Source organism: Spea bombifrons, chromosome 1, assembly GCF_027358695.1.
Source record: "Spea bombifrons isolate aSpeBom1 chromosome 1, aSpeBom1.2.pri, whole genome shotgun sequence".
Classification (NCBI taxonomy): Eukaryota; Metazoa; Chordata; class Amphibia; order Anura; family Pelobatidae; genus Spea; species Spea bombifrons.
The window spans coordinates 88,386,053-88,410,521 of NC_071087.1; the positions used below are offsets into that span (position 1 = coordinate 88,386,053).

At 38.9% G+C, this 24,469-nt stretch overlaps 2 protein-coding genes across 3 annotated transcripts in view; one reads left to right on the top strand and one right to left on the bottom strand.

Moving 5' to 3' along the window:
• Positions 1-11,136, top strand: part of SHOC1 (shortage in chiasmata 1) — a 32,006-nt gene extending 20,870 nt beyond the window's left edge. The window contains exons 17-27 of the mRNA XM_053470302.1: positions 326-398; positions 788-857; positions 2,405-2,601; positions 2,766-2,856; positions 3,127-3,238; positions 4,389-4,510; positions 5,355-5,448; positions 5,945-6,076; positions 8,836-8,985; positions 9,265-10,213; positions 10,974-11,136. Coding sequence (XP_053326277.1) covers positions 326-398; positions 788-857; positions 2,405-2,601; positions 2,766-2,856; positions 3,127-3,238; positions 4,389-4,510; positions 5,355-5,448; positions 5,945-6,076; positions 8,836-8,985; positions 9,265-10,213; positions 10,974-11,074 — 2,091 coding nt within the window. The 3' untranslated portion in view covers positions 11,075-11,136. The remainder of the gene's footprint in view (positions 1-325; positions 399-787; positions 858-2,404; positions 2,602-2,765; positions 2,857-3,126; positions 3,239-4,388; positions 4,511-5,354; positions 5,449-5,944; positions 6,077-8,835; positions 8,986-9,264; positions 10,214-10,973) is intronic.
• Positions 11,137-13,230: 2,094 nt separating this feature from the next.
• The window catches only part of GNG10 (G protein subunit gamma 10), a 74,366-nt gene continuing 63,127 nt past the window's right edge, over positions 13,231-24,469 (bottom strand). For both annotated transcript variants that reach the window (XM_053465844.1, XM_053465843.1), the window contains 2 exons: positions 14,588-14,739; positions 13,231-13,683 (listed from right to left, as the gene is read on the bottom strand). In XM_053465844.1, the coding sequence (XP_053321819.1) occupies positions 14,614-14,739 (126 nt within the window). In that variant the 3' untranslated portion in view covers positions 13,231-13,683; positions 14,588-14,613. The remainder of the gene's footprint in view (positions 13,684-14,587; positions 14,740-24,469) is intronic.

The following is a 24,469-nucleotide window of genomic DNA, read 5'->3' on the forward strand; positions in this document are numbered from 1 at the left end:
ACCCCCCTCCCGGCGCTGATATAAGCCGTGACGCGCTGAGGTAAGATATCTCTTTGCAGCACATAAACTAGTAGCTGATAGTCGCAGATACTGATAATGGTGTATTGGGATGATCTGTGTAATAGTATGTATCCTGTGTCTTGTAGAAAATTATCCCCAGATACCCTCTTAAATATGTAATTAAACCCCCCATTTTTAGAGGAACACACTGGGGGGTTGATGTTACTTTTCATGAATTTCTCTGTCCAAATATCTCTCTCCTATTACTAAATATTTTGGTGTTTGGAGCTGAAATAATAATACATAGTTTCTAAATGCTAAACAGGTGATAATTATAACACGTATGGATTCTGACAACGTCAAAACAGTAATCATCGATGGCCTTTGTGAAATAAAAGGTAATGTACATTTTTTACATCTGGAACCTAAATGACCTATATATTGCATGTGACTCATAGAAAACTACAACCAAACGCTCTTTAAACATTATAAGTCATCTAATCAGGTAACTGAAAAACATGTATCTGTGTTTGAATACATCAAATTGCCATCTTAACACAGAGAAGAAAAACTGTAAAAGAATAACTCAAGTTCACACATTTTTTTCAGAAATTAAAAATGCTAATTGGTAGATTTATATATATCGTCATAAATTACATGGTCTCCGAATTGACTCATTCTGTTAAACTCGGCACAGATGATGAACGTCCTCCATGACCTTTCCACACACCTAGAATCACTGGTTTCTATTAATCTTCCTAATATACAGTATCATATTTTATAACAGGTATGAAAGTCACAAGTTTATATCCTACCTACGGAAGAAGAATTCTGGACAGCAAAGAAGTACTAGAAAGGTTGGCATATTAATTAAATATTACATTTTGGTTTCTATCACATGGAATTCTTAATAATACACATAAAACACTTAAAGAAAAAAAAATATATATATATATATATATATATATACTTCCTATATATTATTTAAGTATATTATGCATATTATTGCAGAATTGGTAAAATGACATCATACAGTGTATCATGACAATGCCTTTAAACATTGCCACTACAACAACAGCCATTGGTTCAACCTTGACAAACTTTTTAGCTTGACAAAGTTTGAAAACTGGCATGTTTTTGTAATGCACTAAATGGCATTTATATCCGGGTGTAATGACTATTATTGAGAAAACTTTCACATTCTCAAGAACAACATCACCCTTTAAATTCACTGGAATAATACCCATTAATGGGACTCTCCAGCTATGCACATGATAGATCTCCTATTTAAATTACTGTTCTCTCCTCTTTGTAAAAAGGTGACTTCTTCAGAAGCCCCCCTCAAGCTTTTGACTGTCTTTCTTGCACCCTTGGCTTGCAGGAGTTGTGTTTGGCTGAGCACCAATGCAAAGATGCAGACCAAGGAAAAACATTTGAACTGCTTGGCATTGGTGACACATTGACTTTTGAATTTGATGCTTGTCACAAAAAGAAAAATAGACGTTAGATCACAAGGGTCCTATCACACAGGAAATGCAAGCAGAGCCAGATGCTGAACGATAAAGGTTTATAGATATAGCGGCTCACATTAATACTAGCGTTGTGGCACTGGTTGTGTGTTTTTCATTTTTTTAAGTAGAAAGATGTAATTTCCATTACTCACAATTGAGTTATGGAACACTGCTTATACTATTGCAGAAAATGATATTCAAGGTAAACTATGCACCTGTTTTGTTTCCTGTAGGTATCGGTTATGTTAGGGCATTCTTTAAATGGACAGGTTTATAAGGCCCACTACATAGTTGCCCTTTTCCCAATGGATTGGCATTCAATAATCCGGCTGACCTCTGTGTGCCAGGGATGGCAACTATGGGGAAACCTAGGTAAAACTAAGAAGAACAGATTTTACCCCTGCTTCCATAATACTGTGCAAGATGATTTCAACATCTTTCTTTGACACAAGGAGGAATTTCCATATATATATATATATATATATATAATATCTTAAAAATTATTGAATGACATGCCCGGTCAATTGTGGTCCTTCAGTGTCAAACATAAACAAACTTATAATGAGTGGTATATATATGGGAGTTGTTGCTGTAGCCCTGACCCAGGGCAGTACCTCTGCGTCCCCCTGGTCCTATCTCTAGGTATCTCTATCACACCACGCATCCTCTGTGATGAGCACTGGACATGATGCTCAGCGTTACATGGATGTGCTGGGAATGAGAAACTACAGATGTTGTGTAGGGTAGGAACAGACATCCATAATGTAAATAAAGGCCGAGCAGCCGATCTGCCCTATAGGACCTATAACAGAAAACTGTTAGGAAGTAAATGAAATATTTAAGGTTTTCTCGTCCCTGTGTAATGCTTTGCCGGCCTGTTTTTTGCCTTGCAGTTTGAAAATGTGTACGTGCATCATAATAAACAACCAGCACATAGGCAATGATTTTCCTTGGACTCATTTCTGCCTTGTTATTGAGTATGACTGCACTGATTGCTGGCTAAACCTATGCCAGGCCATAAAGGTACCTCACATGACCTTAAAAACCTGCCTCCCAAAGGCTTTTCTAGTAGGTAAGTTTTCTTTCAGTCGTCCTTTCTTATTAAACCGACATAGGCAAATAGTTTCTAGGTGTCCTGGTATATCCATGTAGAGTACTTGAAGGTAACAAAGTCAAAATGCATCTGTGAGATGGAAAACGAAACCCAACTTTTGGCTCTTTCTGTAGGGGACGCCGCTCCGGACAGATTTGGAGAAATTCTTCTGAAAATGCAGATTCCATATATTTTCATATGTTCCGAGGGTTTTTTAAACAACACAGAGATCTTGAAAATGATGGAGTCAAGGTAAGTGTAGGATGATCATTTCAAATATTTATACAGTATTCCTGGGAAACCACCAATGTTGTTACTGGCTTGGCTTTACCACTTAAAATTCACACTACGCAATGAATGCACTTTCCAGTTGTTGTAAGTATAGTGGAGAGATCGGTTTTTAACAGGCCTGGACTGACAAATACCCAGCGGGCCAGTGACCGAACACTTAAGTCCTATACCTTTACTTCCACATGAGCAGCAGATGCGATCACTTATAATTTTGCATCTTCTTTGTTTCAGGTACGGCATCACATTTATTGAGAGAAGCTGCAGTGCATCTTTACAACTGTTTGGAAAACATGACCATTGTGCACTTATCACTGTAGATGAGAGCACTTCCATAATAATGCAGGTATTCAGATTGATTTACATATGAAATCTAAAACGTTGTCCATCCTGTTCTTTAGAAAGGACGAATAAACATAACACCCTTTCAAATTGGCAAAAATGTTTGTGATAATACTGCACGCATCCGGTGTTTGTATTCTGAAGGAATTGGAAGATAACTACTTTGGTGAGGATTGGCATAATTGTCAGTGCAGGCATGTACACGCGGTCATATGGATATAGGGGACTTGGACATGGACATGGGGAACTAGAGGAGAGGGAAGTAAGAGAAGGTGATAGTGACAAAGGAGATAAAAGACCCCAAGTGGGACTGAAACATTCAGTTGCTGTAGACCATAATTATAATATAAAAATAGTTTGTGATTAAAATTCTTAGTGTTCTCTCCTTCTTTGTTATTATTAATTGGTGGAATGATGACGTTGTGTACATGGTTACTTTTTGATATAAGCAGTTTAAGTATATATATATATATATATATATATATATATATATCTTTTTCAAACTACAGATGATGTCTTACATAGAATCCACGCTGTAAATAAGCATTAGACAAGCCTTACTAGAAATCTGTCAATAAGACACTATTATTCCAAGGGGCTTTTTCTGCCAGTCTTCAAGTTTTGATAAATTCTTTTTTATTATTTTGCTGTGCATGGCTACGTTCTAACAGTGTTCAGAAGAGTAAATCCATAATGAATGCCAAGAGGTGTAAACAATTAAATGTCAATGGTATCTGACTGTGCTTATTAGTCGACAGTCATGGTAGGAGATTGCCCTATCAATTGTGATTAAGACCCCATTCCTGCAGCATCGCAGGAAACAATTCTATGTGCTAACTTTAGTGCTGACAGCAGATAAAATTCCCATGCTTGTTTTCAGGCGCTATGCCATCAGAGTTATTTCAAGCTCTAGCAGTATCTTTGCCTATGCTTTAGTCAATATGTTTTTTACTTTGTTGTTCTCTGTCCTACTTATAGACAACACTGTGATGTGAGCAGCTTCCAACACGTAATCGAGAGATCATTGTTTGTAACATATGTAGTTAGAAATATGTGCTTACATGTTATACAGTATAACAAAGCAAACTATCTTATATATATGCTGATATTAACATATTCCAATGAAAACATAATTATGGATTGTTTTTTGTTAGGACATTGATGAACTGAAATACGAGAAGACATCAGAGAACTTAATCCTAAAACTAGTGGCCTTGTCTCTGCAATACAGCTGCTGCTGGATCCTTTTATTTTCTAAAGCAATACATCATTCTGAGTAAGTATTTCCCTAGATAAACTGGTGGCCATTCAACGCTATTATTTTACTTATATAAAACATGGATTATTATTATTATTATTATTATTATTATAATATGAATAAAAAAGTGGCTTCTCGTGGCTGAACGTTGGAAAACATATCCCTTACATGTTTACAAGGGCATTATTAAAAACTACAGGGCACCAGTGCAAAAAATTGCCCAAGGGCCTCTCGACTTCACCAAGCAACACAGCATCAGCTTTGCCCCAAAAAGCTAGTGAGTGCTACCTATACCCCAAACAACTTATCAGTGCCATCTTAGCCCCAATCAGTTTCTCTTTGCCATATTTGTCCTCAAGCAACTTTGTTTGTGCCATCTTTGCCCTCAAGCATCTTCTCAGTGCCATCTGCTTACCTGTGTGTTTTTTGTCCACAGCTTTTCAGCTTGTCTGTGCTGTCTTTGTCTCCAAACCGCCTGTCTGTGCCTTCTTTGCCTGTTTGTTTCCTATTGTAACATTCAGTTAAATCAAATTGAAATGAGTTACTGTTGACTGTACCTTAAAGTATCCCCTGCAAAGTCTACTACCAACACAGCTCTAAGGGAACAGATCTAATTTGGGTTGTGAATTATTGGGTACTACTTTTGCAAAATTGCCAGTATGTTCAGTAAGTGTCTTTCTTTTTGAGATCCCTCCTATAAGGAATCTCTAAATCCAGATTTGGAATACAATCTCTCTATGCATCAGGGTCATACCAGTATGCACGACTACTCATTCCTCGTCGTCAGCAGCACATTGTGCTAAAAGTAAAAATGTGCAATACTAATTACTTAAAGCATTTTTTGCTCATTGATGTTTTTTAGATACATTTTTTCAGAAAATACACTTCACAGTTTGGCATTGATTTATGCAGCCATGGTTCCACTAACATCAAAGTCTGCAGAACTGGATGTGAAGGTACAAGTGTAATCACAAGTAGAAAGTGGGGAAATTAGCTGACCCTGAGATTCTTGAAATATTTACCCTTTGATAGCCCATCATGAAGATTAAATGTAAGGGCTCACCAAATGGCTCTAATACTGGTCCTTGTGGAAACTTGAATTAATTAATATCAAACATTGCATACTAGTAGCAAGACCCCCAAACAGTGAAGTACTCTACACTGCTGGAAGTTGCAGCAGTGTAGAGTAGAAAGCAGTTAGTTCCAGACTGTGTGACCCTGAGAATCAGCCCTGAGAATTCAATCTGATGCTGGGGCAAAAACCTTCTCGCAGGTATGGGGATAATGGTAATTTTAGTTCAAACTACTATTTTCTGCAGTGTCTGCCCTGGTAGTATCTATATCAATAACTTTGTATATTGGCATATGGTAATTGCAAGTATGTTGTGTGACCAATCATTTTGATTTCTGTGTTACATAGTAGCAGAAAGTAAAATGTACTGTTGTGTTTAGGTTATTGTTACTTCAGGACTGGAAAAGACAGGATTAATACTTCGCCAAATTGCAGACTACACTCTCAGGTCTTGTAAGAGTACCCCCAGCGGATGGTTGGACAGGTCCTGGCTGTCTGTACTCACTTCAGAGGTCGGTACCAAACGTAGTTTTGCTAAGTTATGCTAAGCGATGCTAGGGCTCAAGTCTCCTGTGGTATACCTTACACAGGGCCATCCTGGCCATCCGGCACATTCAAGTGCCTGGTGGGCTCCCCATTCTTACACTTACTGCTACTCCGGTGGCAGATTGTGTACTGCAGTGGTTGGCTGGACACATATTCTGCAAGAGAATAAAAGAGTATAAAAGCTTAATATGGCCCCCAGGCTGTATGTTGCCTGTACTTCCCTGAGAGGAACTCACCGAGGTTGGACCTTCGAATCTCCAGTATCTCTCTTTCAGACTCAGATGCCTCTCAGAATATTTGGTGGACACAAGTCTGTCATAGTGTTCTACAGCCCAACATATAGAAAAGAGATTTGTATATTAAATTGTGGAACTATCAAACATTATTCTTAAAAACATCTTGTAAGTAGCCTTTCAATCTGTCAAACAGTGCTAAAAGGTCTGGGTAAAGCCCCGCTCCCATAGCCACACCGCTAACCACACCTTTTAAGACAAAAGTGTCCTTTTTGTCCATTTGAAATTTTAGGAGGTACCCTTCTCTGCCTTTTGGCTAAGATAAAGTGAATACATGTGGGAGAGGAAAAAGTTGATCCTCTGGACTAAAGCCTGAGGTGCCATTTAGCCCTCAGCGAAGGTCCAGGATCTGGTTCTGTGCCTCAAAGCACTATTTTTTTTACACATTCATAAGCACACTATGCACCTTGGACCCTTTCTAGCTCTTCGGGGGGGGGGGGGAATTACTTGACTGGCCCACACAGAGCCTTGACCTCAACCCCATGCAACACCTTTGGGATGAACTGGAACGGAGTTTGCGAGACAGGCGTTCCCATCCAACATCAGTGCCTGACCTCGCAATGCTGTACTGGATGCTCTACCACTTATTTACTTCTTTACTGTTCTGCAATATTATTCCTCCCCTTTAACTTAACTATGCTCTGTTGTTAAGTTCTAGATTGTTGGCAATTGTTTCAGGCGGCCATTGTAAAGGTGGGTAAAGCGAAGACACAGGAAATGATTAGATAATACTGGCTGCCGCCATTCCTAGCAACCATGAGGTGAACCCTTGGAGATAAATGTCTCCAAAGCAATTACAATGACAAAAAAGTGGCGTGGTTATCCTAAAAGCTGTGCTTTTTTGCAATCTTCTGGCTTGGAGCTAAGGCTCCTTCAGCTAAAGGCCTAAAATGTATTTTCATCCTACCCATAGTCAAGACCAATTTTTTTTTTCTTTCTTAGTTTATACATACGAAGCAAAGGGCCCAAAATAAAATCATTTTTAAAAAAAAAATCATTTTTTAGTTCAGCATCCATCAGTTCCCTTTAATTATCTCTTTTGGTTCAATATATTACTAAGAAAAGATTGCCTCTAATGATGGTAGTATTTTTTTCATTACAGACAGTTTCTTACAAAAAACCCAACAAATTGAAATGACATTTTCTTGGAAATAGATGTTACAGAAGGCTACATGACGAATAAATGTTACAAACAATTCTTTACTAACTTACACTGGCATAATAAATCAATTGTATGTAATAAGTTATTAAGTTAATACTATGTCTCATTTTATTTTGAGTGAACGAGCTGGAATCTGTTTCATGTTTAATGACCTCTTCTGAGGATGATATTTCAAAGTCATCATTGTTCAGGGAGGCTTTATGTGGGCTTTTTGTGATAACTGAATTCCTAATGTCTGTAAGTATCCAGTTTTATCTGGACTTTGCCTACCATTGTTGCTGAATCGGTACTAGAGGCGACACTACAGTCTTTAGACCGAATAACCCAGTAAAATAATACACGGAGAAAAAGTGAATGCGCATGGTTCAAATTAATTACAGTTTCAGTGAATTTTGCAGACATTTTCTCCCAGTGGAATGCAAAGCATGCGAGGATGGTTTCCTGATCTATAATTAACTGATCAAATTTCTTGTGGGAATCTATTTCATTGTGAAATGTGTTCTGTATTCCAATTATATGTTATGTCCTCAAGATTGTAAGCTTGCAAGCAGGACTCTAATGTATCGGTTTGTCTTAGTCTGTCAATTCTAGCCTTGTCGTAACCCTTGAATATATGTATTGTATTAAGCGCTGCATAAATTGTTGGGGTTGTTTAAAGATAATAATAATATTCAGTATTCAGTAACATAGGTCATAATCGTGTGTTCTTCATTACTGGAGCTACTACTGGACTATATTAAAAGGGGCCTACAGGATGTTAGGAACCTGGAACAACATGCTGGGGGTTATTACCCTCCTCGGATAAATCCCCACTACACTATTGGCCAATAATCCCTGTCTTTCCCCCAAGTATCATTTTCACACGGAGTCACCTGCCTAGTTTTCCTGGACATAACCTCATCACTGGACAAGGGAGTGAAAGTCTGGGTTAACACAGCATGAAAGACCTTAAAATCGAGAGTGGGCCAGGTAATGGCATCAAATCTCCCATATGGGCTCCCATAAGGTACAAGTGTCATGAGCTTTGCTAGACTCAAAAGGACTTGATTTTTTTTCTTATGAAGAATTACAATTTCTCCATGCTCGGCCCTAAGCATTTATTGAACTTTTTATTCTTTAGAAAAAATGGTGTGTAGCTTGTGCTGCGTACAGCAAACCGTACATTTATTGGACCTATTATGCTACATAAATGGTTTGTGTAATTTGTCCCTTGCGCTACATATTTTACTGAACAGCGTTTAAAGCTCATCCTTTGTTTTTTTTCGTACAGGCAGAACAGCGTCTGCTTGCCTTTCCTTGTATTAATCCCATGGTGGCTCAGCTAATGTTACACAGAGGATGTTCTTTACAATGGGTACTATCTGCAAGCAAAGACCAGCTGCAGGAGCTCTTTCCAGAAGTACCTGCAAAAGTTTTAAAGGTCTGAGAAAATATTAGAGCCTGTATTCCAAATGATAGCAGGTTACTGAATGGCCTTATTAATGCTGCTTTCTTCTTAAGTTGTCCCCCATGTAACATAACATGTGGTGCCACTTACAAATGAACTACTACAACCACATGGGTCCTCATATCCCACACATTATCACACATACATGCATAATCTATAATTGTTTTGTTTGTTTTAGGATTCAGTATTTAGATTAACATTTACCTTGAGTGATGATTCCTGGTCCTGATATTTCAAATTTTGTCTTTTTAGCACTTTAGTGATATCACCTCTTTACATCAACTCAGCACTTCAGCATCCCCTCCTGTGGCCTCTGATATTACGCAGTCGCATAGGAAAGACTATTGCTACGACCCATACAATATTCATGCCCAAAACTCATCACCTGGCAGACATGAGCATACGAGCAGCAGTCTGCTTTTATGTGGAAAACCTCAATATGGGGTTTTATCACCGAAACTCCTTGGATACGTATCACCATTGAGGGCAACAGAAGCTGTAGATTTCGGCATTTCTAGTTCTTTACATTGTTACCACGGAGAGAACAGTGAATTCAAACCCATCCAATATATGATGCATGGCCAGAAAGACACTTTCCGAAACAATACTGAAGTGTTCAGAGAGACTGACCAAATGTGTTTGACATCAACATCATTGGATAAGCCTGCTGGTACTATAATACCTTCGGCGGGATCTGGATTCCACAATAACTTCTGTACTTTTTTGGACTGTTTTAACCAACCATGCAAGACACATGATTGTGTAAATGACTTTGAACAACAGAGTCATGATTCTGTTTGTCTAATGGACAATCTTAGTGGGTCTGTGTCCTCAAACAAGGAAGACGATACTCTTCATGACATCTGTCACCAACACTTTAATGGTTATTGTGGAAGAAGCGTTACTCAGAGAAACAGTTATTTCACAGACTCATTAAACCACCGATCTCCAGAAACGCCACTATACTTCCCAGATCAATTAAGAGATGTGGCATGTGTCAAACAGCCTGTGACCAGTGAGAAGCCACAGCTCCTTCATCCTTCACCACTAAAGCCAGGGGCTTTTGATTTCACCCCTTTCTTAAATACAAACAATGACTTTTTAGGTAACCCTGATTTCTACCAGCAGTCGGTCAGGTCTTTTGACAAGGCAGGAGTCACTATGCAGAACAACATCCTAAATGACAATGAAGAAATAAAGGGTAGGTATCAGTGCCTTCTAATCACATCTTTTTAGCAATCTGATGATGTGTCCTGGAGCTGGTAAGTGATTGTACCACCACAAAATTAACACAACTTCATCATTGCCAACTAACACTGAACGACAATATTAGCCACAGCTGATCCCTGTGGCTGTGGCTAATATACCCCCATCCAAAAAGAACTTTACTAATGCTAATGAACTTTACATTTCAAAATTTTAGACTGGATTTTCTTTGAGCGGCAAATTTGTATTATCAATTAGTAAAATGAATGCTTGTTTGCCTCTACTGCAATGTGCATGCAATTTTAAAGGCAGTAGATGACATATTTTGAGCCACCAATCAATTCAGGTTGTCTTAATATACAAGCGCCAATATACAAGCAGAATACAATACTGGAGCCAAAATGTAGTCCACCAGTTGTTAACTACTAATCTAATACATATTTTTAATCCCATGACATGTTGTTGTGGGTTATGGTTGAACCCAGACCTGAAGCATTCGCCTTTGTGTAGGTATAAGAAAATATTTGCTAGAAACAGAAATGCTTTTAGCATACCTCTGACAAACAAAAGGAATTAGGTATTCATGTACTGAATATCGTGCAATTAAGTATTAATGTACTGAATATCGTGCAATTAAGTTACAATGCAGGTACACAGTAGTACACTGTCATACTATACATGTTAGTGTGGCTCATACATACTATGCTTTATTGATCAGGAAAATTAAATAATTCTTCAATTTATTTGAAATACAGGATTACAATTTGCTCAGTTACCGCAACCAAAAAGGAGGAAACTGTCATTTGAGAAAGTTCCAGGAAGACGAGATGGTCAAACCCGGCTTAAATTCTTCTGAATGATAAAAAAAAATACCTACAGGTTTTGATTAGGGTTGTTGATGTTCACCTGTCATGGAATAACTTGTTACAATAGGAATCAAATAAAGTTATTTACTCAAAAGAGACCAACACACCTTCTTTGTGATTCATGACTGCATCCGCAATGAGCATGTATGTTAGAGTGTGTGTTAGCATGAGTGTATATGTGTATTTGTAAGTCTGTGTTAGCATGAGTGTATATGTATAAGTGTGTGTTAGAGCAAGTGCATTAGCATAAGTGCGTAAGTGTGTTAGCATGACGGTATGGTTGTGTGTGAGAGTATGCATGTAAGTTTGTGACCGGGTGTGCTTAAATGCATGCCAGCCCTCCCTTGTACTCATCCCAAAGCACACAGGGATGGAAAAAGGAGGCAGAGATAATTTTAACTTCCATCTCACATTATACAAAGCCAGGGAAGGAGGGAGCAGCGAGCCACCTTGATTAACTATTTAAAAAATTAGAGAACAGCACAACATTTTGAAAATGCATATTTAATGCAATATTAGTAATACAATATTTTGGCGGATGTTCCCCTCGAAACAATGCGATCTCAGGTAAAGACAAGTTGTATTGTCTGCTCTTATTGAAATGATAAACTTCATCTGCTGACTGCCAAATAGATCAAGTTACAAAAGCTTAATAAAATGCCATATAGCTGAATGTGTCAGGTTTACATATAATACAATGGAACCAGGAACACTAAAACAGGATAAACCTAAATCTGAACAGCTGTATGTTTCATAAGCAACTTTAAGCACTGGCATTTTTCGTACAATACAAATCTGTGTATAGAACAAGATTATTATTAATATTGAAGGGGGGCTAAAAATAGAAAAAATACACATAACTGTGGGTATTAAAATTATAAATCTGATACCATATAAGAAATGAGGAAAATGGCATCTTTCGGATATTGTTACATATGTTGTAGAGCTTTAGGATGTAGCTAATAGTAAGGATTTTCGACAAGTGTTACTTCCAAATCTCGGAATATCGAAATTGATTAAATTTGCTTATTAAAGTTTGAAAAAATATATATCCGCAGTGCAGATACAGAATATCCTGTAAAAAAACAACTGGAGTTTCCTCTATTAAAAGTGCATCAATATACACGGTATAATTATGTAAATGGGTGAAGCTGTATTAGTCCAGTAGACACGATGTAAAAAAACAGTATTGCAGAGTATGCAGTGATGCCTTTTTTTATTCTCTCGAAAGCTTGTCTTTTATATATTATGTTGATACCTTTTTTGTTGGACTAACATAATATTTAAAAGACAAGCTTTCGAGAGAATAAAAAAGGCATCACCGCATACACTGCAATACTTTTTTTTACAGTATATATATATATATATATATATATATAGTACATCAATAATTTAATGCTACAAGATGACATATGCCTACTTTAAACATTGGACATGATACAATTCACAAGATATGGTGGTCCCGACATCTTCGAAACAGCTCATCTCCATGGTGAGATAAATATAATGGAAAACATACTGTTACCTGCCTGTTTGAATACCTCCCAACGTTTAAAGTGCCCAATTAGGAACATAAAAATATATCCAGTGAAGTGAAAAAAAATGTCAATTTCACCACTGAATTATGTGTATTACTCCAATACCACCAAAAAGTGCTATAAGAAAAAAATATAATAAAATATAGACTTAAATAAAACTGTAATTTCCTCTTATAGCTGATGACTCCAAACGAGACGGAGTGAAAAAAAAAAAAAAAAAAAAAGTGCGAGGTTCTCCATCTTTAAATGTGTTGATCCGCAAAGCCTATGGGCCACTACAGAAGTGATAGATATGTGTACCTAATAAAATTGCCATTGACTGCATGCCTGGGATCGAAATTACAAATGAACACCAAAGTTGATGCTTCTTTTGAAGCTTATTTAAAGGTTAAAGGTTAACTTTACTTTGGAAAAGTTACAAAAAAAATGGCACTGGGACACTGGAGAATAATTTAACGTCCTAAAGAAAGTCATAATATTTGTCAAAAGGCTCACATGTCACCTGCTTGTCTAAAGAAAACCGGCGAAACTTTAACATACATGATAACTGCTTTCTAACACTTTTTATTGTCTTATTTTTCAGAAAGAATTTGTAGGTACACAAGGAATGTATAGAATACAGTGCTTTTTAATATAACGTAAAAAAAAAAACACACAAAACCCCAAATAATGGTCTATTTGACATCATCAAAAGAGTATACAATACAGGTTTGTGAGAAGGAAATACATTGTGTACAACTTTTAATGTTTGAAGTGTCTAAAACGTATTTTAATTTATCTCGTTTACATTACAAATTGGAAATATTAGTATCTTACAAAAAAGTTTTGTATCTTTAAAAAAAAAAAAAAGTTATTTTATTTTATTGGTGAGCTCAACGGGATTTAAATTCTGAAATTTGTATATCCACGTCTCAAAGCAAAGAATCAACAAATATTAATAATATATCTCATTAAGCCTTAAAGAATATGACTATTAAATACATAAAGACAGTTGGCCACATGGTTGAATGGTACTGGAAACGCAGACTGCTTTTCGTCAAAAGTCTTCAAGTGTGTCTTGTCTAAAATAAAAAAAGAAAAAGATATAGTTAGATAAAAGACCTACCCGGGCTAGGTGCAAAGGGCCAAAATGCATATGAATTCCCCTGGCATTAGCAAAACTAAAATACACCAAGAAAATGTAAAGGGACCATGCAGTTATCTGCATTTCAGTGCGTATGATGGTTGGAGTGTCCCTTTAACACATAGCTATTGCGCAATACAAGCACTGGAGGTATAGGTTTGAAAAATTCTTTCCATTCTCAGAAAACCGAGCTGGCTCCCCAATAGATCTGCCTTGGTCCTAAATTAATATGCAAACTTGTCATTTAATACATGGTTTCCGTGACACTCTTTAGCCTGGGAGTTCTGCCTAAACCTGGTCATTGATTTGCGAAAAAGACTGGACTGTAGCAATGGAGACCACCTAAAAAAGCAGACAGGGCCACTGCATGATACATCCAGTTCCACAAAGACTGATCATGGGAGTTAATGGAGGCATCATTTCTCTTACTTATTTGTAAGTATGTGGACCCACTGAGAAAGAGTTGATCATCAGTACTAATAACATACCAAAGTAATCTTTTTTCAACATTTGTTCAGGTCTAGTGCTTATGCCAGACCTCCTTAACTTACGGAAGCCCAAATAATGATTGCAATACTCTCAGCTGCCCACTAATTATGGGCACCTCCATCTCCATATTACCTTTGAAACGCATTGTCATTATATAATCCTATAATTCTATCCAGGGATAAGAATATAAGGTATAATTCTATCCAGGGATAAGATCACAGGCACCCCAATGTCACAGTTCCTATGGCCTGTTACATAGACCTTCATGACTACATCCCTAACTGTTCCAATTGCTGATTTAAAGAATTCATATAAAGGACATCTTAGTCTTATTTTTCTTGTTATATACATACATTAGCCAGCAGCAGACTGGCAAGCCTTAGAGCAGCACACAGGATCTTGGCTCCCGGAACGGGTTACTGCCTGCAGGCATTCCAACCAGCAATGCGTCTTTGCAAGCATTCTGCATGCAGTACTGCTGGAGCTCTGCTGCCGCCTGTGACACCTGTAAACAGACACACGTGTAAATGGTTAATAATAGCTTTATCAATTAAATACAGTAAAAGGTGTTTACCAGGATCCTGAATTTCCTGCAAACTATACTTTTCCACGGACACTACTACGTTTTACAGCGAACAAATCCGTGCAGGCATTCTTTAGTTATAAACTCATTCAACTCATCCTCTAGCACCTCTAAAGAGGTAAATACATCTCTGAAAATACACATCCCCAGCAAGGCCAGAGACTGATGAATCCCTCTATGCATTTTAATGAAAGGGTAAAATAAAAGGTGAGACTTAGCTATCATAAGCATAACTTTATGGTCTATAGACATATGAGAATATTTGTCGTAAGTTACACATGGCACCATATATAGTGTAGTGTTTTAACCACAATGTATAACTTTAAACTATGTTTAATATTTTACATGACATTTAATAACTGAATTGCACACTGTTTATACAAATCTGAGAAGCAATATATTTTTCCTATGGTAAAATGCATATGGAATCACTTTGAACTACTTTATACAGTAAAACTATTCTAAACACAGTTCTAAGTTCCAGTAATACCCGATAGTGATCATAACACAGTTCATAGCAGTTCCCAGTAAACATTATTCAGAGATGGTTCTTGGAATTTGTTTCTCTAATCAACGTCAGGGCAGGCCAGTGTTGGCTGTACATCACAGAACCAGCAGTCCGACCAACAGATGGCCTGTAACCTCTCTAATGGATCTTGTATTATTTATTGACTTATATAGCGCCATCATACATATCATCAAATAGTGAATCATGTAAGAATTTGGACTTAAAGGATGTTCTCTACCAGGTAGGTTTTAACTACCAAGTTACTACCCTGGGCTATTCTTCTGATACCTCCAACCCTTCTGCTGTACTGTGCGAAACAGCATTTTCTGTTCACTGATGCTGGTTTTAGAACATGGCAGGAACCCAATAGTGTCATGTTCATGTCCCCTATAAGTTGATCATGCAAGTGCGTGAATATCAGATATGATACGAATAAGATCTTTATCCTTCAATTGATATCCACTGGGATGTCAACTGGTACCTTGCGTTTCCTGGTTAATCTTTATTATGATACCATGCAAATTTCCCCTCCGATACTGTACTCCTTTATCATATTTTACTGTATCCATGTGGATTTGATAGCCAAATTGTCACTATGCATTATGTAACCTATTTTGCATCATAAGTCAGGTACCATTCTTTTGAAGGTACTTTAGTTCGGACCATGGGGTCTTGATGCAACAGAGAAGCTTACCAAAGAAAAGGTGTGGAGGATATCACCTACTCTGGTGAACGTGACACTAGATACAACGTGCAGTGTGTAGTAATCGGCACTATGCATTATGCAGGGCCAGCCCAGCCTTTACCATAACAGAAGCTTATTGGGGATGGCCCTTTCCAATGAATAGTGAAGTCAACAACTCTCTTGAAAACCCTTCGCTTTAGTGAATAACAACATTCAATGATCCATGCACATTCCCATGTGAATAGTTATATATTAAAATGGGAACTCTCATCAATGTCTGTAACCATTTGTATGAGATTCAAATGAGTTTCAAAACAATATCGCTTTCTTTTTGAACAGTTCTAGTTTTTGTATAACACAATATATAACTGCCTGTGTGTGTTTAGTAGATTGAGCTGTGATAACAGAACTAAACACCAGACAAACACCCTGACTCCTTATACTACCAGTGGTATGCAGTAGAGGGCCACATCAATGATTTTATATATATATGTGAGAGAGAGAGAGAGAGATCATTTTTGGTTCTAAAAAATAATAAAAAAAAAAATGTAAAAAGCGCCCCTTACTAAAAGTTAAATTAAAAAAATATATATATACACACACACACACCGGTATATATATATATATATATATATATATATATACACACACACACCGGTATATATATATATATATATATATTGTTGTTGCATTGTTCTCAGTGTAGTATGGCTCAAAATCCCTTGTACATTTTTCACATTTATATTCAATTGTTATCCTTTTAGTTCTAGTTCACCTCGTCTTGATCGGTTTGTGCTGATTACAATGTGTTTGGCAAGCAGGACTACACAGCACTGCATTCCAGATTACAATAATTGCAATGAGCCAGCAGGGGGAGCAATGGGAGAGCCCAGGAGGGTCTTGAACGTCTAGTGCAGGGGTGTCCAACGTGCGGCCCTCCAGCTGCTGCAGGACTACATTTCCCATACTCCTCAGCCTGCCCCTTAGCTGAAAGAGCGTTATGGGAGATGTAGTCCTGCAGCAGCTGGAGGGCCGCACGTTGGACGCCCCTGGTCTAGTGGTTATCAGCAGTGACGCCTACCGGACGGGAATGCCCGATATCATAATCAGGGCGTTCCTTGAATGATAGTGTACCGGCTCTCGGGGAGAGAACTGTTATTCAGCAAGCAGAGCTCCAAAGCATTGCGGATTACAATAACTGCAATCAGCCAGCAGGGGGAGCAATGGGAAAGCCCAGCAGGGTCTTTAACTTCTGGTGGTTATCAGCAGTGACACCTACCGGACGGGAATGCCCGATATCATAATCGGGGCATTCCTTGAGAGAGCACTGTTATTCACCAAGCAGGGCTCCATAGCACTGCATTGCAGATTACAATAATTGCATTCAGCCAGCAGGGGGAGCAATGGGAGAGCCCAAGATTTTTCTGCAGTGGGCCACTTCATCAGAATCGTAAACGTGTGTGAAAATATGGCCTTTAATAAGATATGCATATTAAAATAAAATAAACGACACAAACATTTACTTTTCCTCTCACTGATTTCTGGGCCTAGAAAGTTTTGTGACTGCAAATTCAGGATAATTAAAAATGAAATGAAAATGAAAAATTCAGGGTTCAAACCGAAAATGACCCCCCACCTTTAAAAATAATAAAAAAACCCACTTACTTTTAATAAAAGTAAGTAACCAAAATTGGACAAAAAAAATTGAACAATATGACTTGGCATTATAGGAGTGTGATTGCTAACAGCAATCACACTCCTATCATACCCAGGCAACCAGTAAATGCTGGAACCTAGGCATGATGGGACTGTGATTGCTAACAGCAATCACACTCCTATCATGCCAAGTCAGCCAGTACATGCTGGTACAGGGTGGCTGTTAGTTATGTGCAGACCCCATACTGCTGGCAGCATCAATACACAAGGGGGGCAGCTAGCCAGGTTTCAGCATGTACTGGCTGACTTGGCATGATAGGAGTGTGATTGCTAACAGCAATCACACTCCCATCATGGCTAGATTCCAGCACTTAGACATCCATGCTATCACACACACACTCATTCATATATATACTCATTCATTCAAACAACCTCCCCCACCCCCTTACCTGCACCGCAGCTCTCGATGCCGCTCACAGACTTCAGCAGGGGGCGCGGCCTCCCTCTGCGTTCACTTGTACAGCACAGAGGAAGCAGGACTGGAGCCGAGTCATGTGGGTTCCACTTCCTCTGTGCAGTACAAAAGACCCTCCCACAGGTAAGCAGCAGGGCTCTTGTGATCTCTGGCTGCCGATCTTGCACGGGCCGCACCTCAAGGTCTCATGGGCCGCATTTGGCCAGCAAGCCACATGTTGGACGTCCCTGTTCTAGTGGTTATCTGCAGTGACACCTACCTTTCTTATATATATTGTGATGTCCTTTTAGGGATCTTTACTGAAGAACTGGCAGAAGTTATATTGGACACTATAGCTACACACTTATCACAACAATGCTTTGAATCTATATCCTCCTGAGGATCATTACTGTAAGAACATTATAAGATAGGATTAAAATACTCATTTGTTTTTTTTTATTTTGGATCAGTTCTTTTGTGTTTAACGCTTTCAGCACTGGGAGTTTTCTTTGTATTTTTGTGATGTTTTGGCGGATGTTTTCTATATTGTTTTTTTCTCTAGCTCTTCTTTGTTTCAGTTTACTGATCTAGGTAGAACTTTACAGTTTCAGCTCTGCAGGCATGGTCAGAATTTCTCCATATTATATTTGCATCCAAATGCAATTATATTAGAATGCAAGCTTGGTTAAGCAGAACATGGCCACGCAAGTGTAAGCTCTGCAGTCAGAGATCACATTTTATACAGTAAATACATACAGCAGTAGGCAGGCAAACAGCTCACTGCTGATACAGGGAGAAAACCGATCGCCATATTTGGGGTCAGGAAGAATTTTTTCCCCCCTTATAAAACATAATCAGCTGGAGTTTCATTTGGGGTTTCTCTTTGCCTTCCTCTGGATCAGCCCAATAGTAAATTTAAGGATAGCATCAATCTTTGGACAGCAGTTATTCTGCAACAGAACAAACAAAAAATAATAAAATATATAAAATCATTGTTGTGTTCCTGATGTATTTTATGTTACAGGGGAAGATGAGAGGGGACTAAACAATCCAGGCAGGATAATCCGCATCGACAACAGGTTAAAATAACTGAATAGTGCAGGAAAGATAAAAATAATGTTAAAACTCCCAGGTCGCCAACGAGTGTTGCATGGCTGTAAGAAAAGAGAATAATGGCCTCTTTAGAGTAGCTGCAGCACACAGCTCACTCCCTAAATATTTCACACCAATTTGAGCTGCGTGAAGCAGCAAATTAGTGGTGACAAAAACACTCCCACTGAAGTCAATTGTTCTTTCTGCATATGCTAACAGACCTACTGAAAGGCTCAGGCTAAGCAGTGCTGGAGCTGACTGGTGGTGTGTACAGTGTGTGTGTGTGTGTGCACAGTGGCATAAAAGAGATGTATTCAACTTTTCCCTTTATAGAAAAAGAGAGGATCCCTTTCCCAGCATGTGCCATTTTAGAATGTTATTTGTGAAATGGTCTATAGAGCCGCTTTGCCACTCCAGCTCCACTGCATCTACCATGTATCAGGCTAGCGTGTGATTGGCTTATTCAATCCTGAACCTAGTTGTAGGGGCGCATGTGAATGAATTCTTCCGAACCCTCTGTACTTGCATATGCCCGACAATAATGCCTAATGTCAGAGGCAGTGTTAGAAGCATAAGCAATTATTATAATGACGGTTTGTGTCAATGATCTCTGGAACAAAATACTCACAAATGCCCCTTTAATATGGTCATTGGAAGGATTGTTCAGTCGGATTATAGATGTCATGTGGTTGTGTTGCTGACAAGCCACGGGTAACATTAATAGTAAAAACAGCTTACCAATGTACTACTTAAAATCATATGTGCCCTTCAGCAGTTTACCAATTATCTTTATATTCCTATCCCAGCATTAAACATAGCAGTAGCTAAATCTGGAATAGCACAAAAAAAATATATATTGGGTGCCAAGAACGAGTTAGACACAGTGGAATAAACTTTGAGATCCAGTATGACTCATTTATCAAAGACTTAAGCGTACCCAAGATGATATGGTTTCCCAGGCAAAGCCAAAAATAGTTAAATCCTGGCAACAAAAACTTGGGGGGGATAATTCAATTAACTTTAAAGCGTTTTGTGGTCAGAACCAGCCTAATCCATGACTCGTCTTTTTTCTGTTTTAGCCTTAATTACAATGGCCAATGCCAGGAGACTGGAAGATGTCTAATTAAATACAGACAAAAAAAGGCGTATTTGCCTTTTGACTTCACGCTGGCATCAAACCACCTCTGTTAATACATATCTTTAGCCTGGGTGCTGGTTACTTACATAGGAAACACCTGCTAGTTGCTGGATAAAGATTATAAGTAAAAGATTGAGGCAGCAACAAATATTCCAACTAGTACATGTATTAAAATTAAGATTTTAGGTTCACTACGGTTTCAGTAAATCAAGAAAAATTAACAGACTTTTGGGGGATAAACGGAGAGTTTTTATTAAGATGCACTAGGGGAAGTCATACCAGGGAATTCTCCGAACTTGACCCAGAGTCTCAGCGTGAAGCGCTGCTTCCCCCAGGACCACTACCTGCCCAACTCCGCTCCCACTGCATTATATATGGAGTTAGCCCCACCCCCTCATGAAGCCACTCCCTCAGAAGAGGCAGCCCGGCCTGGGAAGTTCCCAGGTACGCAAGACGTATATAAAGAGATTTGCTATGAGTGGTGCAATCAGATGTGCATGCCATTGGTTGCTATGAATTTCTGTGTAGTCTCATATACATGTGTGTGCATCTTAAACTCCAGTCATTAGCATAAATTTAGTTAAGATCTAACAAACGTTTCCAATTCAGTATCAAAAAACGCACACAAAATTTAAAGAGGTAGGCATTTAAGGCCACAGCCCTTGGCTGGTCCAGTAAAAAAAATTATTAAATAATAATAAAAAATCACCACCAGCAATAGGCCAGGATCAGAAATAAAATCATGCAAGAGAAGGGTCCAAGGTGCATGAGGCGTGCTTACCAACTCAAAGGGGGTCTGCAATGTGCCCCAGCGAGGGAACACCAGGGAACCTAATGCAGGTCTCAGCCTTCCGGAACTTACCTTAAAAGCCAGAGGACCAAGCTTTCCCTCTCTCACAGGTACTTACTTAATCCTAGCCAAAAGTCTAAATATGTATTTATTAAAACAAATTAACTTATATACACATATTTCTATTGTTTCTGTACACATTAGTGTGATTTTGTGGGCAGTAGAACAAGGTAGGAGGTGCATCTGGGAAGGAAACTGAGCCTGAGGCATTTGGGTCTAAAGAGGGACTGTCTTTCCTAAAAGAGAAACTTGGGAAGTATGATACACAGACAATGTAATTAATTACATAGATTCTACATAGTGCCTGCAGCATACAGAATACAACAATATTGGAACCGACTGCTATTCCCAGTGTTACGTGACACGGAAAGCCATCCAACGGGACACAATGAAGTATCCAGAAGCAGACTTTTGACTTTTTTTGGGCACAATATTTCACGAGGTGGGAACGTCTACACCACCCACACACCTTGCTGTAGAACATTAACATACATAGCCGGTGGCATTAAACTAATTAAATATGAGCAGGGAAACTATGTGTTTAATTACGTTTTCCTTTCTCCTGAGTAAAAATGTCATGAAAATTACTGTCACATTTCTTCCAATCATAAATATATTAGACTTCCAGCGATCTTGCGCAAGTGCCACATTCACACGTAAAAGGTGCTGGCCCAGGCAACACATTAGTAGAAAATTATTCATTTTAGGCCTTTGCCCTGAAAGAAAACTATTGTTTTCTAGGTTTTTTTTTTTTTTTTTTTTTAATGGGACCAACCTCTGAATGCCTGCTTTTGTGTCCCATGAAAATTAAGCCTTCCTGAAAAAAAAATATTTCCGTGAACATTTAATAGTACTTGGACTGATATTTCTAATGCTGGGTTTGGTTACAAAAGTGTTAAGGTCCACAGAGTAAGTGGAACAGCACCTTCCACCTGCTGCCATGTTTGTTGTTACCATGTATGTGATGCATGTATGCACTGACTGGCTGCCATCTTGTGTAGAAGTCTCTTGCGTTTAACACGCAAGATTTATTGTCATACCTGTGTGTTTTGCCCGGAGACTCTGTGCAAAGCGCCGATTCTCCGGGTCACTACGGGGGCTCTCTGAGGCACAGGAGCGGCTTTACAGCACGTACCACTCATCACCCAGTTTCCCTCCATCAATAGCGCGTGTCCCGCGGCGGCAGCAGGATCGCCCACCGACATCAGCGAGATTACCCACCAACATCCCACAAAGGCAGGCTACCGGTGGCCGGAGCCAAAAAGTTCCCAGGTATGGCTATTGTGGGGTCAGGTGGCAATCTGATCCCGGCTACCAACAATACTGTATAAAGTTTTCATTGGGTGAAGTGTAAGCCGTTTATAAGGTTTTTCCCCTATATCTAACTATAACAGGGCTATGACAATCTGGCGTAAGATGTGTCCTGACCCCAGGCACTCAAAGTGTGTGAAAAGGGCTTTCCTGCAACTAATTGGCCACCTTAATCAGTGACAAGGATCACCCGATGATGGAGGAGGAGGACTGCATCTTCTGTCAGGTAAATACTTCAATTTTTTTCCCCATTTTGGAAGAATGCATACATACCTACAGAGAACTTTCATATCTATTCTTCTATTGTGGGGGACTGGGACCTTAGACTGAGCCCTCAAATCTCAATTTGGAGTCGCAACAAAGTAAAATGAATTTGCACACCTTTGACAATCGTGACTTCCCATCAAACCAAACCCACCAATGTTTTTGTTTGCAGGATCAAAGCAACGGAGTCATATAAATATATGTTATAAAACAACAGTGCATTCAATATCTCAAAAAGTCAGCAGGTTGCTCGTTTCGGTATGAAGCAAACACACGTTGGGAAGTAAGCAGACGCGCACAAGCCCCAGGTACGCTGTTTTGTGGTAAGGACTACCCTAGTGTGCTACGTCACTGGCAGAGCTGGGCGTGCGCACAGAGAATGAAGTTTGTGAAAAACAGGATAGGTTGGCAAAAGCTGGACTGTCACGCACAAAGCGGGACAGTTGGTAGGCATGCATCTACACGATCAATTTTAATGTGATGTCGATATATCCTCGCCTTTAATGAAACGTGAACGTGTGTCATTAACATTAGTCTGGCAAAGCAGATGGCAGCCTGTTCTTCCTACAATGCGATCCCAATCAATAGATGTCACAGTGCAGAAGGGAAGCGGTCGATAAATAGAGTCATGCATTTTTCCAGCACCCACAGCCTGGAGGATGGACTTTGGGAACAATTAGGGAATTGTGTTAAGCAAAATAAAGGGATTCAAAGCATGAGCATATGTGGCTGCCATCATAATTCAGAGCACAGATCGGTACCGTAAACAAAGAACTTAATGGCAGTCAAGAACCATTCGGCTCATCTAATCTGCCTGTATTTCATAGATACATTACATCTGACCATCTAGATGTCTCTGACCTCTTTTTCTAATAATCTCCTCCTTTAAAATAAACTTCCCTCCTGTCCTCTGTTGAGTCAACCCATTTACCTCCAGATATTTAACAATCCTATTGTCTAGCACGGCTTCCATGAATTTCCCAACTGCTAGAGTAAGACTTACTGGTCTGTAGTTAGCAGCATCCTCCCTGCTACCTTTTTGGGAAGTGGTAATACAATTGCCTGCGTCTAATCAATTAGAAGTACTACTGTCAATAGTAACCGGTTCAATAAGCCTGCTAACGGTTTTGCCAGGACAACTGGACACTTTTGTTTTCTTTATGAGTGTCCTGGGGATGCGATAAAAAGATAAAAGGGGACTGGAGACTCAAAAGCGATCAAAAAATAAAATCCAGGGAGAGGTAGATATTTAATGGAAACGGGGAATGCAGAATCATTTCTTGATGGCTCTGCTACTAACCTGCACTATTACAAGGGAGGTGGGGCAGGGCAATTTCCCAGGGTGTCAATCAATTATTGTTAGAGGGATCCAAAGGCTCTAACAAGATCTTCCATATTCTTAAAGGTGCTGTTCCACTTACTCTGCGGCGTTTAGCACTTTTCTCAATGCATTGTTAGAATGCCCAAGCCTTTGGCAGAACTCATTTTTTTTTTAATCATGTAAGTGTTTGCTTCATTCTTCATTTTTGCTGGGAACATTTTTTGTGTGACTGGATGCTGCCACAGATAAAGAAAAAAGAGATTCTTAAACGCTACTGTGCTGTTTTTATGTGATTAGGATAAAATAATATAAAGGCATCATTTGTTTAACATACTATAGGGTGCAAATGATATTTTGAAACAGCGGCTTTAAA